Source organism: Centroberyx affinis, unplaced genomic scaffold (assembly GCF_046629955.1).
Source record: "Centroberyx affinis isolate AG114_WGS23_722 - 3 ecotype Tasmania unplaced genomic scaffold, CSIRO-AGI_Caff_v1 ptg004222l_1, whole genome shotgun sequence".
Lineage (NCBI taxonomy): Eukaryota > Metazoa > Chordata > Actinopteri > Beryciformes > Berycidae > Centroberyx > Centroberyx affinis.
The window spans coordinates 78,089-97,777 of record NW_027281965.1 but is presented as its reverse complement, the minus strand read 5'-3'; the positions used below and the strand labels follow the sequence as shown (position 1 = coordinate 97,777).

Genomic DNA, 19,689 nt, shown 5'->3' with positions numbered 1-19,689 from the left:
CAAATGAGTAACAAAATGAGTAACAGTTTTCCCTTCCTCCATGCAGAGGTGCCTTTGAGCAAGGCACTTCACCCCAACCTTCTACAGCAGAAGTTTGTGGTTGTATTGGGCAGTGCAGAGAAATAGGATGTGTGTTCAGTTGATTTTCCTGGATAAATAAAAATTACCACACAGACACACAGGGTGAAGGCCATTTTTATCTGAAGTGACAACTACAAAGTGCTCCCAGCAAGAGTGTGATTCATTTTATCATATTGAATTAATTTGAACATAATCAGAAATCATAAAGTCTTGGGTTGAAATAAATATCTTTTCCGTAGTTGTTGGACATTTTGACAAACATTTATTAACCATTAAAGACACCCTGACATGATAGTACTGCACAGTTGGTTGTCGCTATATTTTTCAATGGAAAAAACACCATAAGTGTAGAAATTTTAAAACTTTTTATAACATTACACAGTTTAACACCCCAAGGTAAGTGCCATCATAGAAAACAGTACTTAATTAAAGCAACACAGCAATGAAAGAATTAAGAGCATTTAGAACATTCAAGCATTTCCTGAAGTGCAACACACAAAACAGAAGTCACAAGATCCTGTTTTTGCAACTCACAATTACGTGTGTGTGTCTGTGTGTGTGTGTCTGTGTGTGTGTGTGTGTGTGTGTGACAAAACCTCTGCAACAGGAAATTAACCTTTCGTAGCCTACATTAAAGGAATAGTTGACCAAAATTGAAAATTCTGTCATCATCTACTCCCCCTCATGCCAGTTGAAACACAGGTGAAGTTTGTCCATATAACACACAGGGAGGCTGCAGCACAACTCCATAGCAGCCTTCTCCAAAACAACTGAAGTCAGTGGGGACCAGTTCTTCAGAGTTCCAAAAAGACCTACAGTATATTTACACCATAATTTACTGCAAATTTTAACTACAGCTGATTGATTTGCAACAAATAATGGTGTATAGGTCTTTCTATTCACAGTGTGATTGTTTGGCTGTTTTTGTTTTGGAACTCTAAAGAACAGGTCCCCATTGACTTCAGTTGTTTTGGAGAAGGCTGCTACCAAGTTGTGCTGGCAACCTCCCTGTGTGTTATATGGACTAACAAATTTCACCTCTGTTTCATTTGGCATGAGGGTGAGTAAATGATGACAGAATTTTCATTTTTGGGTGAACTATTCCTTTAAAAAAAAAATCAAAGCTTCAACTTGCTTCTGAATCGCAGCTGTGACAACCAAACCCATTTGACCTCTTGACCTAACTTTTTAGCTAGCTTCCACAGGGCCAAATTTAGCAACTCAGAAATAAGCTTAATTAAAGCTAACCCTCTTATACATATCATAAAGACCTTTGAGAAAACACTATGAAGGTAAAAAATTTACTCTGGCCTATAAAAAATACAAAAATGACTGTCTCCTCAAAGCCATTTCCTTGCATGGGCAGTCCTCTTGCTCGTGTGCAAATTCTCACAGGCTTTGTGATGGAAATGCCACTATAGCAAATGGCTATGCACAACACAAGAAGCTGCAGTTTTGGTATGAACAGCATCACACAGGTTAGCACTGTGACTCAGTGGTTAGCACTGTCGCCTCACAGCAAAAAGGTCCTGGGTTTGATTCCCAGTCCTCTCCCAGACCCTTCCCAGCAGATGTAAGTGAAATTATATTTTTAAATGTAATTTATAAGTTGTTTGTTTGTATGTTTGTGCATTTATGTATAAGAGGCACAAATGTGAAATAATTATTTGTTCCCCTGTGACTAAACTGTCCTCCACAGTAATCTTTGCATTTGGGTTAATACCTGTTTTTCCTGCAGGTTAACGTGCCATGGGCAGCTCCTCCTCCAAGAAGACATTCTTTGGGAGACAGAAGAAAGAAGCTTCACCTCTGAGTAAGGCCTGGGGCAGACTGAGGGGGGCGCTGCCCAATAACAAACACATTTTGTGATGGAAATGTCACTATACCAAATGGCTATGCTCAGCACAAGAAGCTGCAGTTTTGGTATGAACAGCATCACACAGGTTAGCACTGTGACTCAGTGGTTAGCACTGTCGCCTCACAGCAAGAAGGTCCTGGGTTTGATTCCCAGCCCTCTCTGTGTAGTAGAGTTTAGGAGTTTACATGTTCTCCCTGTGCTCATGTGGGTTTCCATCAGGTGTTGTGGTTTCCTCCCACAATCTAAAAACATGCAAGAAATGGATTGGAGACTCTGAATTGCCCACTGGCATGAATGGGAGTGGGAGTGTGTTATCCTGATAGTCTGCCTTCCCGCCTGATGTAGTCTGACCCTGAATAGGAATGAATGCGTCCCGACAGTGCCCTCTAGTGTGGCTGTAATAAGCACTTTGCTACTCCCCTACCACTCTTAACTTTTATTATAGTATTACTAATATTCCTTAGGGTAACAGCATCCATTTGGCAGATCGCACTGTCCAACACAGGCTCAGAATATCATATTTATAATCTTTATCGTCTCGAGCCTAGTGCCAAGCCATTGAACTCCTGTACAAACTGTACAGAGCAAATTTGCTACACTAAAGTTACTTATATACCACAAAAACAGATGCAAAAAGAGAGGATGCAGCTCAATATAGGTCAACAATGCATTTCTGTGGAAAAAGGTTGCCCTACATATAGGTTTCCATGGCCATTTTTGATCTGTGGTGCTTGAGAATGGGCAGAGATCAGCAGTGTCATCCACTGTCAACCACTAAGAATGTTGCAAAACTAGTTTGTTCTTGTGGGTTTTTTTCTTTGCTGGTAACTGACTGGGTGTATGTTAGAAATCATGTTTCAGCTGTAGTATACGTGTGACAGAAGAGCGTCTGGTACCCAGATCTAACCGCTCATCATATACCCACCATGACATAAAAGGTAAGAACAGGATCATTATTCAGACTCCATTTTGACCAAAGAGGACATGAACAAACAATACACACTACTGCTCTAACTTCAGGTGTGTTTTTAATGAGTTCATAATGTAGGTTTGTGTGTGTGATGTGCGGAGGGTTGGCTGTATTTTTCTATGGTTATATTGGATTTTACAATGTACAGGAATAGAGGTATGTTTTAACCCAATGCTAATTAGCCTACTGGTAGCCATGTACATCCAACTCCTAGTTTGGCATGATTGCTTATGGAATTTTTGGGAAAACATATTTTTATCATTCCAGATTAATTGGAAACAGACCCTTCCCAGCAGATGTAAGTGAAATTATATTTTTAAATGTAATTTATAAGTTGTGTGTTTGTATGTTTGTGTATTTATGTATAAGAGAAATGATTGAAATAAGTGAAATAATTATTTGTTCCCCTGTGACTAAACAGGAATCTTTGCGTTTGGGTTAATACCTGTTTTTCCTGCAGGTTAACGTGCCATGGGCAGCTCCTCCTCCAAGAAGACATTGTTTGGGAGACGGAAGAAAGAAGCTTCACCTCTGAGTAAGGCCTGGGGCAGACTGAGGGGGGCACTGCCCAATAAGAAACACAAAAAGAAGAAGAAGGGCATTCTGTCACTGGATAAATTTAGCATGGATAACCTGAGGAAGGAGGAGCATTCACAGAAGAGGTTCTCATTGGCAAGGGACAGGAAGGAGTCAATATCGATCAAAGGTCTCTCTCTTGGCAAACCTAGGAAGGAGCCAGTGTCAATTCTTTCACTAGGAAGAAACGAGAGGAACGGAGGAGGAATAGGAGGAGTAGGAGAGCAGATAAAGAGGAGATTCTCTTTGAGGAACATCAGAAAGAGCTCACCTCCCAGCAAGAGGTTCTCTCTTGCTCTCTGAACTCTGTGTCACTTATAGCACACAGAGAAACCGAGACGGAGCGAAAATGTGAGTCTCCATTCATCCCCTGCATGGTCCTGCACCAAGTGCCCTCAAAACACAGATTTTCAAACAAGCCAAAGTACTCAAGTATTCAAAGTTTTTAATGTCAGTTAACCAGGACGGATTATTATGGCTGAGATCCATCTCCTGTCAGACACAAAGCCGTACTTTTCACACTCAAAAACAGCTGTACAGTCACAAACCTTCCTTCATATAAACATCTTGATGTCACTTTTACTCAACATGTGCTGCTGAACATCAATCAGCACATCAAATTATCACCAGTGAACATTAAAACAAAATATTTTCCCTTTTATTTCAAATCAATATCAATAAAACAGCTCTCTTCCTCTGCAAAACTCTATCCCTTAAAAAAAAATGAAATGTCATTTTTGGATAATAATCTCAATGACATTTCATTTTTGGATATAATCTCAATGTAAAATCAAATAATTAAATTTTACATTGAAATTATATATCCAAATATCCAAAAATGACATTTCATTTTTGGATATAATGTCAATGTAAAACTTAAATATTTGATTTGACGGTTTCTGTTTAATAAAGAGTCTTTATGTTGTATTACAGGAGGTGTCTCCAATGTCAAATCTGCAAAGGTTCACTAAATACATAATGTCTACTGTCATAATGTAATCATAAATAAAGCTTTATATCACATACCTTTATATCACATACACGTATCTTGTGTGTATCAAACATATTAACAATTCTCATAATGTAAAACATTGACATAAAATTAGCATACAGTAAAATAATCAGATATTGATGAAGGATCAGCTTACAGCATGATAACTACCATTTTGGCTCAGCTGCTTATGATGAGTTGGTTACCTATAGCAGTGCTTTTTAAGTGGCATTGCATTGGGACGCAAACTGGATTGTGTCCATTAAGTTACAAGCCAATGATATTCAGTTTCATATTAAAAAAAAAAAAAAAAAACAATCAAGAAAACATGTCAGCCACAACATTGCAGATCAGGTGATAGGCTTTGTGTCTGTTACAATCTGTGAAATTGCATTCATAGACTTCGAGGACAAGAAGTATCTAATATGAGTCTACATGAGCCTCATACATTTAAATATTAGGATCCTATAAATGTCCCACAGCTGAACCTGTGTAACGATCCGAGAAGGCACAATAAGCCCAGGAAGAATATTCTGTTTAGTTGAGACTTGGCTAGCTAGGGAATGGACACACAGGGTTTCCTCCATGAGCTTCAGGGGCCTTTGTGTTCATCTGACTGAAATAGTTTAAGATCAAATAAATGATAGCAATGTTAGCTTTCCAATGATATATACACATATTTTGGAGGATCATAAGGATAAAAATTCCTGGATAAAAATCAGTCTATCAGTTAGAAACTATTATATAAAAATGCAATGGGATTTAAAAAACAAAACAAAAACAGCAATCAGTTTTTGACCCTGTCAGAATGGTGATGTCCTAGTTGTGGAAAAACTGGCCTTGAGGCATTATGTGTCCATACACAGATCAGTGGATTTCAGTGTCAAGTGTGTGTATGTATGCATGTCTTGAGTGTGTGTTGAAAGTTTATCTTAGTTCGGGTTAATTTCAGCTTTCCGAAGAGGCCTGGATGTCTTCTGCGCCTTCCAGCATGAGAGGTCTTCCGTTGGTCTGCTCTTCCAGCTCAGCACTACGAGACTTATAGGTCTACAGAGAGGGGTGGAGAGGCAGAAAAGTACAAGCCAGGGGGGGAAATGAGGTAAGGAATGGGCAGAAGGAAAAAAAGAAAGGATAGGGAGAAAGAGGAGAGGGGATTAGGTGCAGCAGAAGGTAAAAGGGAGTGAAAAAGAAAAGAGAGAAAACAGGTTAGTCATGTCCAAACTAGCAAAAGAGGGAAACTGGTTAATAGGAAAAGTGTTTCCACCCAGTTTGAGGCTGACTGTTGAAATTTGCATTTGGAGCAGACAGACAATCATCACGCCAAGTCAATCACTGCATAAAGCTCACAGCAGCAGGCAGGCAGGCGGACATAACCAGACAAACAACAGACATAGGTACATTTAAACCTGTGCATTTATTAATTTTGGTTGCAACATTTTTTGTACAAAAATAAAACAAAAATAATGTGAAAATATTTTGAAACGTCAAAACTGAACAATATCAATAGTAAGCCTATAATATGAAAATGAGTATCAACAAGTAGATTTATGTAAGATCTGAAGACAAAGAATATAATTTGCATATAGTATATCCCTTTAATAGCTTCTTGTATTGACATTCCCTTTAAGAGTACTGGTACTTACAGTAATGATTTACTAGTGGCAGTAAGTGGCAGTATACGCAAATGTATAACTTCCCTTTTATTGTGTGCGTCACCTGCATATTTTACTATCACAACACATGGTGAGGCAGAACATACAAATTGTTCTCACCGTCCCACTTTACGCCATCATTCTTGCATCTTTCCTAATGGTGATGTCATTGACAAGATGTGCAAGTATGTAAAACAACTCGTGAATCAGCGCACACACTCAGAAATTCATGTGCACACACACAAACCCACACAAACGCACATGTTCACGACTACTTCTTGCTAACAGTAATAACAGAGTCATGAGGCTGTGTGGATGTGTGTGTATGGGTATGTGTGTGTGTTTCCCTGTGGGTGTGGGTATACGAATGAGGGAATGCATGCCTCTTAACATACACACATGCCAGAGCAACAAGTCAGAGGAAATACGGCAAGGAGCATGACCCATTCTAACCACCAGAAGACATCTGGAGCGGTTTAAGACTGTACAGTGCTAGCAAACAATCTAACACAAATATTAGCAACAGCACAAATAACATACAAATGTTGCACTAGATATAGAATAAGCAAATATTGCATAAGAGCCAGGCATTTGAGCAATTCCAAATAACTTGTCTAATAACGTGTTTTAATATGAGGCACTGTGAGTCAGGCTTTTTGTCTGTTACAAGACAGGCCTTGATTTAGCAATATTTGAGGGATTTGATTATGGTTAATGATGTTCTGCCAACTCTTTGTCTATTGGCAAGTGTGACATCCTTAGTGAATGTACATGCAAAGGTGCTTGCCTTTTTTGTATTTTATATGACACACAGTCACAAAGAACACGGACTTAAATCAATATTCCACTTAGTTTTAACATGGGGGTTATTTAGCACTTGACCACCATGAAAAACATACTAATCAACAAGATCGGATGCAGCTGGGATGAGTTTGTAGTGTTCTGATTTTTACTTCCTATTCATTTGAATGAGGCCACAGAAATAGCCTGAAAACTCACATTTAACACGTTTCTGAACAGATTCAACAGCAGATCCCGCTTTTAAGACAACAAAGCAGTCCTGGGTCCGTCGTCATTTTGCACTTCCATTCTTGCTTCACACTAAAATGAGTATTTAAAAGTAAAAGTAGACCCAGCCTCCCAAACAGGAACTATCTCTCCTAAATGGTATCCCTCTGCTATGTTCTCTTGTATCAATAAAAATGCTATTTGGCGAAATTATGTTCTAAAACGTTGGACCCACAGTCAGGTGAAAACCTCAGTAGAGGGATGTGTTGCCCCTGCTGTCCCCGCTGCATCCGATCTTGGTGATTCGTTTGTATTAAGTTTTTAAGGCAGTGAAGTGCTGAATAACCCCAGTGTTAAAATTAAGTGGAATATTGCTTTAAGTTCACAGATACACAATTGTGAAATTGCGCAGTCTTTACTTAGCTAACAATTGTTCGAATGGCACTGGCATAACTGTCATTTTCAGGAAATTTTTTTTGACTGGCTGACAGTGTAAGACAACTCTATTATTAACACCAGTCTAGACGTGGTTGCTGACAATAGATATGATGTATCCAATACAGAGCAGCTAACCACAGAAAATCTCTCAATTCTTCTTTTTTGTGCTTCTGTATTATGAGTGCACTGTTTTCTAACTGTCCTGAAGACTGGGAGCATGTATTTTAACTGCAGTGCAAGAAAAGAGCTCCATCACATTACTACAGATCATTAGGTGCTCGGGAGGAGCGTCTTTATAAGAGCCGCCGCTCTGTGTGTTCATTTTGTTCATTCATTTTTTACAATGTGCACTACTTAGGGAAATTACGGTATGCACCGTTAAGGCGGTGCAGAGCCCTAGTGCCCTGCATAAGGGAAATACAGTGTGCACTTGTATGCCAGATAGTAAGGTAAAAGTCAAATAAGCATCAACTGGAGACCGGTGCGCTGTACATCCATACACCAGGAAGTAACACTGTGACTGTGAGCACCTAAGAAGCGCAAGCGCACTTGTTTATATTTGGTCAAAGCAGAGAATCGAGAGAGTTGGAACTGCTATGATTTTCCAGTTGTGGTATATACTACTACAGCATACACAGCAGTCACTTTCAAACAATCAATCACCACCATTTTTTCTGATGATTAATCTGTTTTGTCAAGGCTAGTGTCAGTGTTTTCACTTTGCATACTGACAGTTGTCATAACTATCATGTGTTATTCACGTAACATTAAGTCAGCCAAAGTGTCAGTTTCTCATTGCATAGCTTTCAAACAGCCATTACTTTTCGAGTGGTGGCTGTCATGGTCATGCGTGTTGGGCTATAGTGGTGATCATCATAGTATTTCTACAGATACAGTCAGTGTGGTTTCAGGGGTTTATACTGTTAACAATCTAGTCCTTAGTGCGAGTGGTTGTTTTGTTTGTGATTGATGTCGTCGCCTCCGTTGCTCTCGGACAGTACCTCATGCTCCATGGTGTTAAAACGAACTCCAGACTCCCCGTTTTGGTCGCCGCCCCGTCGGCACAGGCAGCACAGGATTCGCTTGAAGGTCCTCCTCATGTCTTTGTCCCTGAAGGAGTAGATGATGGGGTTGACAAAGGAGTTGCACTCCGCCAGCACCAGGCAGTACTTCTCATAGCGCAACACCTTGCACTCGTCACAGCCCAGACCATCTAGCAGCAACACCACCAGGCCGGGCGTCCAGCAGATCACAAAACAGCCTACAGAGAGAGGGGTGTGGGGAGGGGGTTGCAGGAGATAAACTTTACATTAGGGTGTTAAACGACTGGGATAATAACATTGGTAAAAACAAGGGAGAGGAGTGAAAAGTGGTGAATAAAAAATGTTGCACAGGGGAGAGACGAGGATACAATGAAATGAATAGAGAGGCAGACAGAGTGGTGGAGAAGAATGTGAAGAAGTAGGGGGTGGCCAGGGGAGAGAGGGAATGTACTGTAAATTCCTCTGTTCCTCTGTATACAGTACAATACACACATGAACGCACACACACACAACATATCAGTGTGTGGACTGGGTTTAGCCTGTAAGATCAGATTTCATTATCATAATACTCGATTAGACAGCTCAGGAATTCATAATGTACACACACACAGCATGTTCCGCAGTAATTTATGCACACGTATAAGCTACAAATTGAAATGTGAAAATGCTGGGGTAGTGCACACACACACACACACACACCCAGTAGTGTCATATGGGTAGGAGAGAAGCGATGAGGGAATGTTTTGTGTCATGGTGGCTGAACTATGCAGTTCTGTCAGGACATGCTCAGGGTTTCCTCACCCTCTTTACATGCCAGAGACGCTGAATGCTGGTGTGTGAGAGAAGGGAGAGCGGTATAACATTTTCTAACTTGAGGAATTTAATCGAAAGTTAAAAGTGCAAGAGCAGAAGCAGGGGAGGGTGGGAAGAGAGAAGAGGAGCAAGGGAGAGTGGACAGAACAGAAAAGAGAGGAAACAGCAGGAGAGGGAGGGAAGGAGTGAATGTGGGGGGAGTGGAGTCTGGTTTAACAAGTTTAGACAAGCTAAGAGGGGAGCCTGCATGACACCGTATGTGTGCACGCATAGGCTTGAAAGATGGTCGGTGCCGCATTTTGGCACCTTTTTGTGTTGTTTGTGTGTGATGCCTATGAAGGTACAGGCAGGCATTTTCCCCATAACTAACCACATCTCTTACGTATCAAGTAGCATGAGTAAACTGTACAAATGTTGATTGGTGTCTGTATAAATATGTGATGTGTGTAAACAGTGTGTGTGTATGTGTGTGTGTGTGTGTGTGCGTGCTCCCTCACCCAGAATCATGGAGACAGTCTTCATCAGGTTGAACACCGTCTCCTTGTGTCTGATCTGGGTGGTGTGCTGCGACATCCTCTGGCTCTTGTGTCTCACATAGAGAAAGATCCTGGTGTAGACCGCCAGCATGATGGAGAAGGTCAGCAGGTTGAGCACGGCCCAGAACACCAGGTAGCTGCGGCTGTACATGGGTGCCATTGTGGAGCAGTTGTCCAAGTCACACAGACAGTGCCAGCCCATGGTGGGAACCAGGCCCATGATTATTGCCAGCGCCCAGATACCCAAGATGAGTAGCACCACACGCCGGTTGGTCATCTTACTGTGGAGTTGCATAGTGAAGATGGTTTGGTGGCGCTCCACTGCCACAGCCAAGAGGTTGACTACTGAGGCTGTCAGGCTGGTATCAATCAGCCCCTGGCGCACAAACCACTGGTACTTGGATAGCTTAATGGTCCAGGGACCAGTATGAAACATCATGTGGAGGTAGGAGATACCTGAGGAGAGGCAAGAAAGGGTTTCATTGCAATGAAATTCAAAATAGAGCTACCTAATTTTGCCACTCAGGCAGAAGGTGCTATTACACGCTGTGTTAACAAAATTAAAACAGCTAAACATTAGCAAAGATATAGTTTCTAATGTAAATGAAGAACACGGTAGTAACGCAGTGCTGAGGATTTATGACCAAGAAGAGACTTGTTGTGGTGCAGTTCAAAATAGCTTAGATAGATGTAACAGTAAAGTGTGTGGGTCTAGCAGCACTAACTGCAGATATGAGTAATCCCGTGGATAGTCCCAGTACCTGATAAGAAGTCTAAGGCAGCCAGATTACCTGGTAGGTAGTAGATATTAATATATAGTATACAGTATGTATTCCTAGCAGCATTAAAACTAGTTCTAGAAATAACTAGTATAGCCATATGTATACACCTTGTAGTACTAGTAGTAATAACCTAAAAGTAAATGTCAGTGATTATGATAGTACTGTCAGTAGGTTTAGTATTAGCCCAGTACCTGAGAAAAGGTCTGCAGCAGCCAAGTTACCCAGCAGGTAGTAGATGGGAAAGTGAAACCGTCGGTTGATGAAAATGGCTGCCATGACCAACATGTTGGAAAAGATGACAATGAAACAGACCGCCATGCCCAGACTGACAACAACATAGTCACGGGTACGCCAACGGTCGCTGATGTTCTTGCCACTCTTGTCGTAGAAAAATTTGACAGTACGGTTGGTGTAGCAACCAGGTATATCATCGGTCAGCGTATCCATCTTTGACCATCCACACGGTGGGATTAGAGAAGAGTGGGTAAGGTTGGAGCGGAGAGAGGCCTTTCAGGCAGCTCGGATGGGAAGCGGAGGGGTAGGACTAGGGCGGCATTCAGACTCGCCCTATTGGTGGGTTGGAGATCGGCATGCCATCAGCTCGGCAGGTGGCGATGGGAGGTATCCAGTTTGATATCTGAGTCCTTTACTCTTATGTTGTCTGAGACACTGGCCCCTCCTCTTGAAACTGTGGAAAAATAAATGATTTGTTTCAGACAACCACGATGCATGAGGGCTTAATTCCAAAATGCTATATATCCAAAAATGTGTTTCTGGTGTTCATTTCTCACTATAGAAAAAAAAGAGGATAACATTTTAGATGATGCAAGATAGGGTGGATAACTAATTTTGGGATGAGGCACCTTCATATTTAAAGTAGCATATGTAACGGTTTAAATGTGGAGGATTAACTGTATTGTGATGCATCCAAGTCAATCACCAACTGAGGACGATATTCTTCTGTAAATGAAAATGCAGCACAAAAGCAGGTATCACCATTATCAAAGGCTTTACTGTATTACTATATTTTTTAACTAGCCAATCTATACAGCCGAACAAGGCATAGCAGGAACAAGCAATTCTTCAGGACTGGGACACTGTAATCAAAACTAACCACAACTTGCAGCTTACCACAGCTTGCAGAAAGCAAGCCTCGATGTAAAAAGACACATCCAAAACGAGGCCAACAACAATGAGCTTTAATCCTCTATTTACGGTAAACTTGCAAGGACCACATGGTGGGTTTTGAATCAACAACACTCCCTCACACATGCTCGCCCATTCCCTCTGATAATCACACCCAGCAAAGCACTCTCACACATACTGTACAACTCCAGTTATGCTCGCTCAACAATGGAAACAGCCGAGCAGCTCCCTACAGCAGAGACACACCTCACAATTACACAATCCAGCTATGTAACCCAATCTCAATCCAAACACACACACGCACGCACGTACACACACACGCACAGAGGGATAGAGAGCCTCAGTGACCCACTCTCCTACCAAGGGTGTGGGGTTGGATGCCAAATCAAAACAGCAAGACTGAAAACGTGAGAGACAGAGAATGAATAATCGAAAAGATAAGATGGCAAAAAAGGGTTTGACTGAGGCAACGATGTTAAATATTTGTGGAACATGCAAAAGGACCAAAGGGTAAAAACAAGAAGGCTGAATAAGAATGCTAAGAAAGGGTTTGTTGTGTGTGTGTGTGTGTATGTATGTGTGTGTGTGTGTGTGTGTGTGTGTGTGTGTGTGTGTGGGGGGGGGGGGGGGGGGTATGACTTAAGTCACTTTCAGGGACACACACCAGACTTAAGACCAGTTGATTGGGGACAGCTTGTGCAATTGGGGACAAAAGCCGTGTCCCCAATTGGTAAAAAGCTGATTTTTGGGTCAGTGGTTAAGGTTAGGGTTAGGTTAAGGTTAGGGTAAGGATTAGGTTTAGGAAAGTAGTGGTTATGGTTATGGTTAGGGTACCCCAAAATACCCCAAAAGTGACTAAAGTAAGACTGTGTGTGTGTGTGTGTGTGTGTGTGTGTGTGTGTGTGTATGTATGTGTGCGTGTGTGTGTGTGTATAACTGACTAAGGAAGCGCAAGTTTGCATTTGCAAGTTCTTGTATGCGTGTGGCATACAGACAGGAAGGAACACGTGTCTCCTTTAGTAACAAGTAGTTCCTCCCACTTCCCTTGAATGCCCCTATCCCTGTCAGGTCATTCAAGCAACTGATCTTTGAACCCAAATCCAACTCAACACTCACCACTTTTACAGTATGTGTACACAATCGTTCCACTTCCTACATCAGGAAATACCTGGACACTCTCCTCCTTCAGTTAAGAGTGTCAATTTAAAAAAGTTTCACCTTTCCAGTTCTCTTCAGGGTTTTTTTCAGTGTACATACGCAATGTGCTAGCCTGTGTCCACCATACGCACAGATAAACACTATTTCTACGGTCTAAATTATGTCTCAGATTTTGGGTGTTTTTTTTTTTATTCTGCTGTAGTTTGCTAAAGAAAAACATGCAAGATTGTCTGTTCATAGGTAGTCAAATATGTTTTCATATTGTGAGTGGATGTGCACCACCATACAGGTATCTACTGTACTATACAGTACATTGTATGCATTTCAATGTGTGCCTGGAGGCTGTAACAGAAAGTCTTTCGTCACCTGAACCAGCATTGTGTGTGAGCAGACAAACCTGGCAAAGCAATCAGGTTACATTGAATCTGCAGTGTGGGACTTCTTCACCCAAGGTCGAAAGCTCTGGGTCATAGAGGTGCAACACACTGGCTGTCAATTCTAACCTTGATTTAAAAGATTTCCTGTCCTGATATGAGCAACCTACAAACTGTTTATGACATGCTCTGTGAGCTACAGTGTGGCAAATAGGCAGGATCAATATTTGCAATGAAGGTTACACTGGCAATAAAAGTGAGTTGCCTTGCATGCTCAAATAATCTTTGTTTAGATTTAGTTAATTACTCACTTTTCAACCACTCAGTAAGTACTGCCTCTTGAGAAACCAGCAGACAAGACTGAATCCTTATCACCACAGGTTGATGTGGCTTGGATAGCCGGCAGGTAGCCTACAAAGCAGTACAAATGCCAACTTTATGCCAATATTTTCTGTCTACTCAAAACTGAATACACTATTTTCAGCTTGTAAATTTCTTTTATAATTTTCTCAGTTGCAATTAGCCCCTCTCATAGCTATCGTGGATGTGCACCCATTGTAGTTCCTCTTATGATCATTTTATAATTCTTCTCAAGAACTGATGAAACTGTACACAAAGATAGTGCTGTGGTGACGGCTACAGGTACAAGATACATGCAGCTGCCATCACAGGATCGGCAACCACAGGGAAATGAACAGTATAGCTGCTGACTCACAACCTGACAGTTTTTCCAAGGGTAACAGCAGGCCAACAGGTTCTACAGCAGAGTCCCATAAACAAATTGATTTGAGTGGGTTTGCTACAGTGCACCTGAATTGTCTTAGTCCATAAGTATCCAGGCGATAAACAGATGCATAATTATCCCAGAGGTGTGAAATTCACCAAACATGATTAAGATATCTGTGACATACGTATATACGGTCCCTCAACATTACCACAAGTTGTAAATGTTCTGATGACACTAAGTGTAGCTAACTAACACTATATCCCTAAACTAGACCTTCATGTATGAGTGGTATGTGTAGAGAAGAAGTGACAAACTGTGTGCTTCCCTGGCTCCAGACAGCAAGCCATCTGTGGTAGAATAGTTTCAGTGTCAACTTCTCCATGTGGCTCCAAGCGACTGTTTGTACGTGGTTGTGTGTGTGTGAGTGTGTGTGTGTGTATGTTTGTATGCATCATATGTGATTAGGGTGCTTGTGTCTCTCTCTGTGTGTGTGTGTGTGTGTGTGTGTGTGTGTGTGTGTGTGTGTGTGTGTATGTGTGTGTGAATGAACAGGGTTGAATCAGTAAACACCAGTCTGAATGCAAACCGGTCATTACCAGAGCAGCCACACCCGTGTCTCTTCCTCTGCTCTCTCCCTCTCCCTCTCTTCCTGTGTGTGAAAGAAGAGACTTGGTACCTCCACTTCAGCGAGCACTGCTTTGGAAAAGGCAAGATTTACGCCACACGCATTTTCGACTATAGCCGACAAGTCTACAGTGGAGGTGGCTGTGGTTGTGGTGGTGTGTGAGCGACAGAGAACGGGAGAGACAATCTAAAGGCGATTATGTCTGATAGTGTTAATTGTGTTGCTTACTCACACCTTGACCTCTAATTCAAGGTAAAAAGGGAAATTCTGCTTATCCCTTTAGGAACATGGTGTGTGTGCGTGTGTGTGCGTTTAAATTAACAGGCCCTTTCAAAGCGTCTGTCCAACTGTGAAGTATGGACAGGCTACTGGAGGACCAGGAGTCGAGCTCGTAATGATTAGCTTAAGCCTAACCTCTCTTATTTAATCATCCAGACATAGCCACTTCCTCTCTCTTCTCATCACAGGAAACCAATGTGGTCGATGTACTCTCCTGTTCGAGTACAGTTTCTGAGAACACGACACCTGCTTGCTCAAGACACCACAGAGCAACCTACACCTTTCTGAGAGATGCGTTGTTTTTTTTCAAAGCAGGAGATGACACATTTTGACCAATGCACACAATCCATGCTTTAAGCTTTTGCTCTACAAAACTTGAATTAGAGACATTTTTACATCAGTCTATATCAAAGCCTTTACAAGAATTAACAAATTAAACAAATTAACTCTGAAGCTGAAATCTATATTTTGGGGTTGTGCATTTAGACCTCTGAAATGTTCAAGATAGTAAATGAACAGTGTTGCCAGTAGGGAAACTGATCCCTGTTTTGCTTTGGTGGTCCTATTTCTCAAGTGTACATAATGAGGCATCTTCTGTGTTTACTCTCTGTTTGCCTACAAATTTATTGTTTTTGGATTTGTAATGATGAGCTTACAAATAGATTCTAAAATATGGATATTGTCATTATCCCCCTCACAAAACTTAGAATGGCAGCTTTAATCACATTTCTTCACTCTTCACAAACTCTGTGAAGCATCAAGATAAAGGAAACAGATTTACAAGCACCTTTTTTTTCTCTTTACTATCTTTCCTCTCTCTCGGGATGCTCACCATCTTTACATGTATTTTAATAACCCATGCACAGGAATAATTAAGCTAACTGTGATAAACATGTCACTAGATAGTAAATCAACTGTCCCAAACAACACTTACCTACTGGACAAGCATGTAGGATAGGCTCAAATGAAGGCGTTTATCTTACCAAGGATGTCAAATACACGTGTTAAATACTTGAACAGTTAAGCTGATCTTAGGATATCAACATTTGACTCAGGATGCATACAATCACAATTTCACTTTCTGTGTGCCACCTAGGCCAAATGCACATGTAGTTCAGTGTAACAGACTCAAAAACAGCCAAGAGACCAAGATAAAAACTATTTGAAACATATTTTTGTGTAACATCTTACGGTTTTTTTCATGGAAGAGTGAGCTATACTGCCTACTGCTTGCGTCTACAAAGGGGCAAAAGCTGTTTGTTTCACATTTGTGATTCAAGCTGGGCTCATTTACAAGAAAAGGCACGGTCACATTGACAGCCTGGATGTTCAGGCTGTAATGAACTCCAGGCTCCTTCCGACCCCTTGAGACAGTGCAGATGCCACAGCATGCTGATGGGAGCCAGCCGACCCCCGGCAGGGACGCGCACACAGCACACAACAAGGTCGGTCTGAAAGGCGACAACTTTCTCCGTTTCAACAGCCAACTATTTCAAAACTTCGCGTTACCTCATATGTGTAGCGTTAGCCATAGAAATGTACAGGGGAAAAAACTCATACTTGAAGCTATTTCTTCTTTCTTTGAACTCGTTTATCAAGTAAATCCAGATTTGAGGCCTTGCCGAGTTGTTAGGTGTGTTTTTGTCGCACCTATGCTCACCTAGCCCTACGCAATTTCTACTACACCCACTGAACAATAGGTGAAAAGGTAGGCTACAACACAAGGAGAAACGTGCGCTTACTGTTTTTCTTCTCTGCTTCTACTGGAGCTTCATTCCAGATGTTTTTTCTTTCTTGTCCGTTCCCTCCACAAAGGCAAACTCCACAGTCTTCCACTACCTGTGTTTTGGACTTTCGGTTCCCTTTGTTTTCAGCGGTAATACCTGTGCTGTACGCCCCGGGAGGAGAAAGGGTGCGGCAGAATCTACTGGCTCTCTATCACAATAGGGAGAGTGGAGGTTTTGGTACGCCGATACGCTCAACCTGAGCGCCCGGTATCCGCCCCCACCGGCCCCCCGTTGGATGCCTGCGAGGCGAAACAACCAACCAGAGAAGGAGCTGAGGAGTGATTGACAGTGAATAGAGAAGGGATTTTATTCACGCGGGTTGGCATGATTTTATTTGTGTTAGGAGGTTAGGAGCGAGCGAGGCCCAGGCTGAATTATTGATGTAGTACATAGTAGGAATATTATAGCGAAAATGCATAAGCCTGGTATGAATCAATTTTCATTCACCACCGTGCACTCCAAGAGATTGAAAGGTGCTGAAGAGTACCAAAAAGTGTTTTTTTTAGGATAGTGTTGTAACAGGGTGAAATATTCACCTGTAATTACACAAAATCTTAATCTATAGTTTTCATTACCTGAAGTGTAACCTTCCATTAAAAGTGTCTTTAATTGTCAGATGTACTGTGACTCTTCCTCCCACTGTCCCATGTCCTTCTTCAGGTCCTCTATACACTCCAACCCCTTCCGCTTACCCTTTTTCATGCAATTTTAATCCATTTTACAGTGTTGCAGTATTCGAGTCTGACTCGAAACCCAGGTTTGATGACTTGTGACTCAACTCAGACTTAAATATTGATGACTTGGACTTGGATTCAGACATGCGCACTGAGGACTTGAATTTGGGACTCAATCATCTTAGACATAGCCTACACATCTTTTCAGCCTTGGCCTAAATTTGTAACTAATCATCTGGTTGGCCTACATGTAGATATGGGCTATGATAAATGTATCTTACAACACAACCACTGATAAGATGAAGTGACATATCAGTTATGCAGTGCATGGGAATTACAACATTGCTAGATGAAGATGCAGAAAAGCAGAAGAGACTGTATGCAAGCAAGACAAAATTATTGTTCATGTGTTATTGTATCAATGTGGAAAATGAATCTATATGGGAAAATCTGTAGTTTTAGTGGTGTTCTTTTTAATTTGTTCTTGCATGGATTACTTAAACTCAAAGTGGTAACTCAGACTCGGACTGGACTACTGAGGACTTGAGACTCGACTCAGACATGACATTGGTGACTCAGACTTGGACTCAAACTTGGGACTCGAGGTTCGGTGATTTGAATACAACACTACCATCTTATAGTTTAAAGTCTTTCAAGTTACTTATTTTCACCCTACATTGTATAATAGAGTTGTTGTGTACGTGTTGATATGTGTATTGTCATTTTTGGTAGTATAGAGAACTTTATTTTCAACCTGTCATAACTTACAGGGTAGCCTCTTCTCTTTAAAAGCTATAGCTTCTACAGAGAGTAGATACAGTATCTACTCTCTGTAGGAGCTGTAGCTTTTGGTTGGGCACTGTTTAATTTGGAATGCTGTTTCCTGTCGTCTGACTTCAGGTATGACTCTTTATTTATTGGGTTTTGAGTCTTGCAAAAAAGTTTTCTTATTTCCTTTTGTTATAACTCCATGGGAAGAGGAGCTGTAGCTTTTGGTTGGGCACTATTTCATTTGGATGCTGTTTCTTTTTGTTCGACTTTAGAGAATAAATTAATCAGCCTGCAACTATTGCAACCACACAACACAGAGATTACACCGGATATACTAGAAGCACTGACAATTTAATCAGTACTTCACATGATAATAAATCAATGAAGCACAATTTGCAATGCAGAATCTTAAATAGTCTAACCTCTAGCCTAAACTCAAAATGAAGCCATTTCTGGTTTATAGGGAGATTAAAAAAAAGGTAAAGTTCAGTAATTTGTTTGGTAATTTTGCTATGAGTGGAACAATAGATAATGAGTCTGATGAATTGGCAAATAAGTTGATCTTCCTGGCTGTTTCACCTTACTTGTGGTCCTGACAATAAAACTGTACCTCACCCATAACCTATGGAGAACGAACCTGTAGCTTGGAGTTGTATCTGTCCATAGAGGTAGTTATATGATACAATGTATGCAGTACAATATTCACCTCCACATTAAAAATAGATAGATAAATAGATAGACATTTCCGCAGTGCAAAGAGAGGATGTGAGCCATGGCTGTTTGCACTTGAGATTGCGGCAATAATGTTTATGGAACTTCAGAGGGCTATCAGAAGCACAGCCATTGTCTAATAATGAAAATGACTAGAGAAAGCAGGGAAAAGATAAGGAGGGAACGACAGGAAGAATGCAAGATAGACATAGATGGGGCAAGAGTGAAGGGGCAGAGAAAAGAAAGAGTGGAAACTCTTTCCTGTTTACAAGATAGACTGAGCGTGTGGGTGTGTGGAGGTTAGGGCTGGGAGGAGACACAGGCGTGTTTGCTCAACATGTACAACTTATTTTCCTTATTAGGTGCCCTTGTGTGCAAGTTGCATGTCACACTGTGTGTGTGTGTGCGTGTGTCTTCCAGCAGTCATACTTTCCAGTTGTTGTATCAGGCCCCTCCACTCCCTGATTTCCTCTCAGTGCCACGGACAGCTGCTCCGAGGCTGTTCTGTCACCATGACAACATGGATGCTGATCTCCTCCATGCCTTCCACACCTGTTTGACAGGTAAATGACCAAGCAAATATATAATACTAGGACATGGAGACCAGTCAGCTAAAGGGGAATACCATTACATTTGAAGTTTGAAATAATATTGCACTATGAATTACATACTGTGGCAATTATACAGTA

At 41.3% G+C, this 19,689-nt stretch overlaps 1 protein-coding gene and 1 long non-coding RNA gene across 3 annotated transcripts; one reads left to right on the top strand and one right to left on the bottom strand.

Moving 5' to 3' along the window:
* The first annotated feature begins 2,770 nt into the window (after positions 1-2,770).
* On the top strand, positions 2,771-4,803 carry LOC139664315 (uncharacterized). Its single transcript, XR_011696837.1, has 3 exons — positions 2,771-2,877; positions 3,177-3,207; positions 3,370-4,803. It is a non-coding gene; the product is annotated as an uncharacterized lncRNA (long non-coding RNA).
* On the bottom strand, positions 4,778-16,987 carry lpar2b (lysophosphatidic acid receptor 2b). Of its 2 annotated transcripts, none has more exons than XM_071543103.1 (5): positions 16,800-16,987; positions 10,940-11,436; positions 9,928-10,422; positions 8,576-8,835; positions 4,778-5,523 (listed from the first exon to the last, which is right to left on the bottom strand). In XM_071543103.1, exons 2-5 carry the CDS (start codon positions 11,193-11,195, stop codon positions 5,425-5,427), a joined length of 1,110 nt encoding a protein of 369 aa, XP_071399204.1. In that variant the 5' UTR covers positions 11,196-11,436; positions 16,800-16,987; the 3' UTR covers positions 4,778-5,424. The 2 variants fall into 2 exon arrangements, with proteins under 2 accessions (XP_071399204.1, XP_071399205.1); XM_071543104.1 differs by lacking the exon at positions 16,800-16,987 and adding an exon at positions 11,880-12,063.
* Positions 16,988-19,689: the final 2,702 nt, after the last annotated feature.